At 47.7% G+C, this 3,562-nt stretch overlaps 1 protein-coding gene across 1 annotated transcript; it reads left to right on the top strand.

Annotated features, from left to right (window-relative positions):
* Positions 1-3,337: 3,337 nt before the first annotated feature.
* On the top strand, positions 3,338-3,562 carry PHALS_08944 (uncharacterized protein; the record flags this gene model as incomplete). Its single annotated transcript, XM_024724385.1, has 2 exons — positions 3,338-3,396; positions 3,457-3,562. The coding sequence occupies 2 exons, from the start codon at positions 3,338-3,340 to the stop codon at positions 3,560-3,562; spliced, it is 165 nt and encodes a 54-aa protein (XP_024575267.1).

The following is a 3,562-nucleotide window of genomic DNA, read 5'->3' as shown; positions in this document are numbered from 1 at the left end:
CTCTTCATTAGTCCCCCCATGCACCACACGACTGTGGCGATCCACCATCGCACTAAGTGACGTATTCGTCTGCTCGACGGCTAGGAGCCATGCCGACAGTGCGCGATAATCCTTAACGTGGGGCAGTCGGTGCACAAAGTCCCCCAAGCTTTCGAGGTCTTGCGCACAGCGGTGTGCGACCTCAGCAAGATGCTTGGCGGAGTGCTGATGACGGCGGACTTTGTCCTTGAAAGCTCGAAGAGCATCGCGAGTCACCAAACGGCGACCAACCAAGTCGACATCACCGCGGAGAGAGAATTTGCGCGTTCAGTGCGTAAGCGCAACATATTCGGCTTTCAGTCGTTCGATCCGTCACTTTTGCAATATTCTGAGCGCTTCAAGTAACAGTACATTCACCGATTATAGTCACACCTCGGATACAAATTTGAATCGTCGTCATTACCGCGTAGTCCGAATTAGTATATACATGTATTACTCATAAATTACCGTCTTTTAACGAAATTTTGAGTAACTTCAAGTAGCAGGTGAAATACTCTACCGCTTAAATCGGATACTATGTGCCAGATCTTGATACGCCCAATTTTCCGATACATTGGAGTCTCACTGCTGGTCGGGATGGCTTCTTTCTTATTGTTGTGATTTCTTGCTGACTCTGAAGCTTAAAGTTTTATTTTTTATCAGCCGTTTAAGTGCCTAGTTATGCATCATATTGAGCGTGTAAGTTGCCGTCCAAGCTCTGCGAGCAACTTTAGATGATTTGATACGATAAAATGAGATAGGTGAGAGGCGATGCAACCCACGCGCTTGTGAAAGTGCAAAATGGTCTCCACAAGCCTGGACCAGCTCACTCATGACGGATAGACAATTTCGTGACTGCTGCGGCGGGAACTGACATCGCTTTCCGCCGAAACATACAATTCCAAAAACTAATACGGATATGGAATTCGAGGATCAATCCAAGCACATGTACACTTGAAATAGCATAGCATCATAACAGGGTTACTTATCGAAGGGGCTCGATCACGCACGTGCTAGTAGAACACGGACTCATTCTCTGTGCGATTGTTAACCCAAAGAAAGAGAGATAAAAATTCCGTGCAAAGTGTGCGGCAACCTTGTTGACCCTGATAGCACTTGAGCTTGATTTCACGGCCGATCAATAGTGAGACTATATTTTTGTGAATATGGAACATTAAATGTTAGAATACTTGCTCCCGTGAAAAAGTTTGTGTCTATCTTACGTCTCAATGAAATTAGCAGATTGGTGAGAGGCTGTAATCGCTCGTCTTGAGGCACTCATCAGCTCTAAGAATGCACTAGTGAGGTACGTTGAGGATCGCGCTGGTAAAGGAACAGACGGTGTCTACCATGAGATTGCTAATGCTGAGCGTCTTGAACTCTGAGGGTCAAGACAGAAAAATGTCCCCATTGGATGAGGAAAGCAGCGAGGCTGCCGTTGCTCGTTCTTAAAGGAAGTTAACTAAGATCACCGACCTTAAGTTTTATACTAGAAACAGTACGAGTGTATCGGATCACAATCCGCTACCTCTAAGAGTACCGAAAACATTAACCAAGTCTTCCGTTCATAAGTTAAACTGTATTTATTCGTTTTATTTGCGGAACAGCCGTTAATATCTAGAACCTAGATTCTCCTAAATAAATAGCACAACCTAATTAATATGCATACCTTTTGACACAGCCACATTGTGGCTTCTTGTTACGGTGTAGCCACACCATTGCGTGAATACACCGACTTGAGTAGTCCACACTTTTGTATGCTCACACCATCTTATGTGACTCACCCTTTTACACAAGAGTCGGTGTAACCCCTTAACACTTCCCCCCATCAATATTGTGAGTTTCCACAATTCACATCTAACTGTTGCCTCAAACGAGACTCGCGTGTCTGAGACACCGTAACGTCCCTAGCACCATCTTTAACCATTTTCTAGCCCTGCGGCTATGACACGAAAAATACCCAGTCTAGCTGGTTGCAAGGGATACATACATCTTGGGACAGTACGTCCGCAGCTTCATCCGGCACATCCCAAGCCCTCGGCAACCGGAACCTCACACCGCACCCGCCACGGGCGACGGATTTCCTCGTCGAATATCCAGAGAAAGTTGCGAGTCGGATATTCCTTTCCCAGAATGGGAAGCGAGGAGGGCGAGTCGCGTTGACGGCGCGATGTGAGCCCTAATCGAACCTTATTGACACCGTGTCCGTTCCCCGACCTCTCGACTTCCGAAGGAACTGGTATTATTACCAGTCGCCTCGACGAGACACAGAAGATGCTACCCACAGAGTGGCTCTCATGCGCTCGTATTCACATTCGGTCATAGACCCTCGAGTGGAGTACGGCTTCCACTCGGCAAATTCCGCAACTGTAAAGAAAGACGCGATGACTTGATCGTTAGGCGTCTACGTTGTAGGGCCTTCGGCCACTACACAAGATGAGCTTGACCATCGAAAAGCTCTCCGAACTCGCTTCTTGGTACCTCAATAAATCCCAAAGGGTAGATACCGCGCTCGACTTCAAGCACAAAAAGGAAGCGCTCCTGTACCCGCAATGCGAACTATTCCTGTGGTGCTCGCCCTAGGCAAATCCGCTGCAAATGATGAGGAGCTCTTTGAGCGATGGGTGCAGCGGCAACGAAAAATTTCCTCGCTCATTTACAGCGGAGCTATAAGGAAGTGGTCGTGCGCGTAGAACGCCATCTTCGGTTTGAGTTTGCCAAATTTAAGGCGCGACGCTGACTTCGCAGAATAAGTCATCACGCTCCCGCAAGCTCTGTGGTTTCTCTCACGGGTGAGTCCGCAACCACAGCAGCTCAGGGCCTTTACTTGATCGCAGATCATGGCCCTTCGGCTTCTTGGGCTACCGACGAGAAGCACAGGCGAGCACGACGACGCGGACTGTCATGGTCCTTTCGGTCGTAAGCATCCACGACGTTTGGACAGTCTTGCCGAAGTGGCACCACAATCTCCCACGAGTTCCCGGAGCTTGGGCATCCCGCATCCCCTTCACTTCACAAGATACTGGGTCCGACCCTGTCGATGACGTCGACCCACAAGGCGTTCTATTTGATAGTGGACGCTTCAATTCTCATTGAGAAAAGTCTGCGGCGGACAGATGCTAAGTAGGTAAGACAAATCACAAGGCGTGACATCAATCGTGATGACAAACCGTCTTGTATTGCAAATTTGAAAAATCGAACTCGCCACTCACCATTTCTATATCTTAACGCATGTTTCTTTTTTGTTCGATAATTTGCAATTTTGAAGGAGCTGGTGTCAGGTACTTTTCGTCAGAAATTTACACCACGTCCATACAGAATGACTGAGAGAGAGCCTAAAGCAAGCGTAGAGATACGTATATGGAGATTGGGCGTAGGGTAAGTAGAATGATCCACTTGCGGTATGTGATGCGCCATGGTTTGTTGTTAATGTGACAGCCACCACAAAGCTCCAATATTTGCCCTGAATGAGTGCGACGAATTTTGTCGAATGATCGAGCGACATGAGCTCACTGGACTGGGCAGGAAATGCAAGATGCGTTAA

Source organism: Plasmopara halstedii (genome assembly GCF_900000015.1).
Source record: "Plasmopara halstedii genome assembly, contig: Scaffold_323, whole genome shotgun sequence".
NCBI lineage: Eukaryota > Oomycota > Peronosporomycetes > Peronosporales > Peronosporaceae > Plasmopara > Plasmopara halstedii.
Note: the sequence above shows the minus strand (reverse complement) of the source record. Positions and strands in the feature narration are given on the sequence as shown.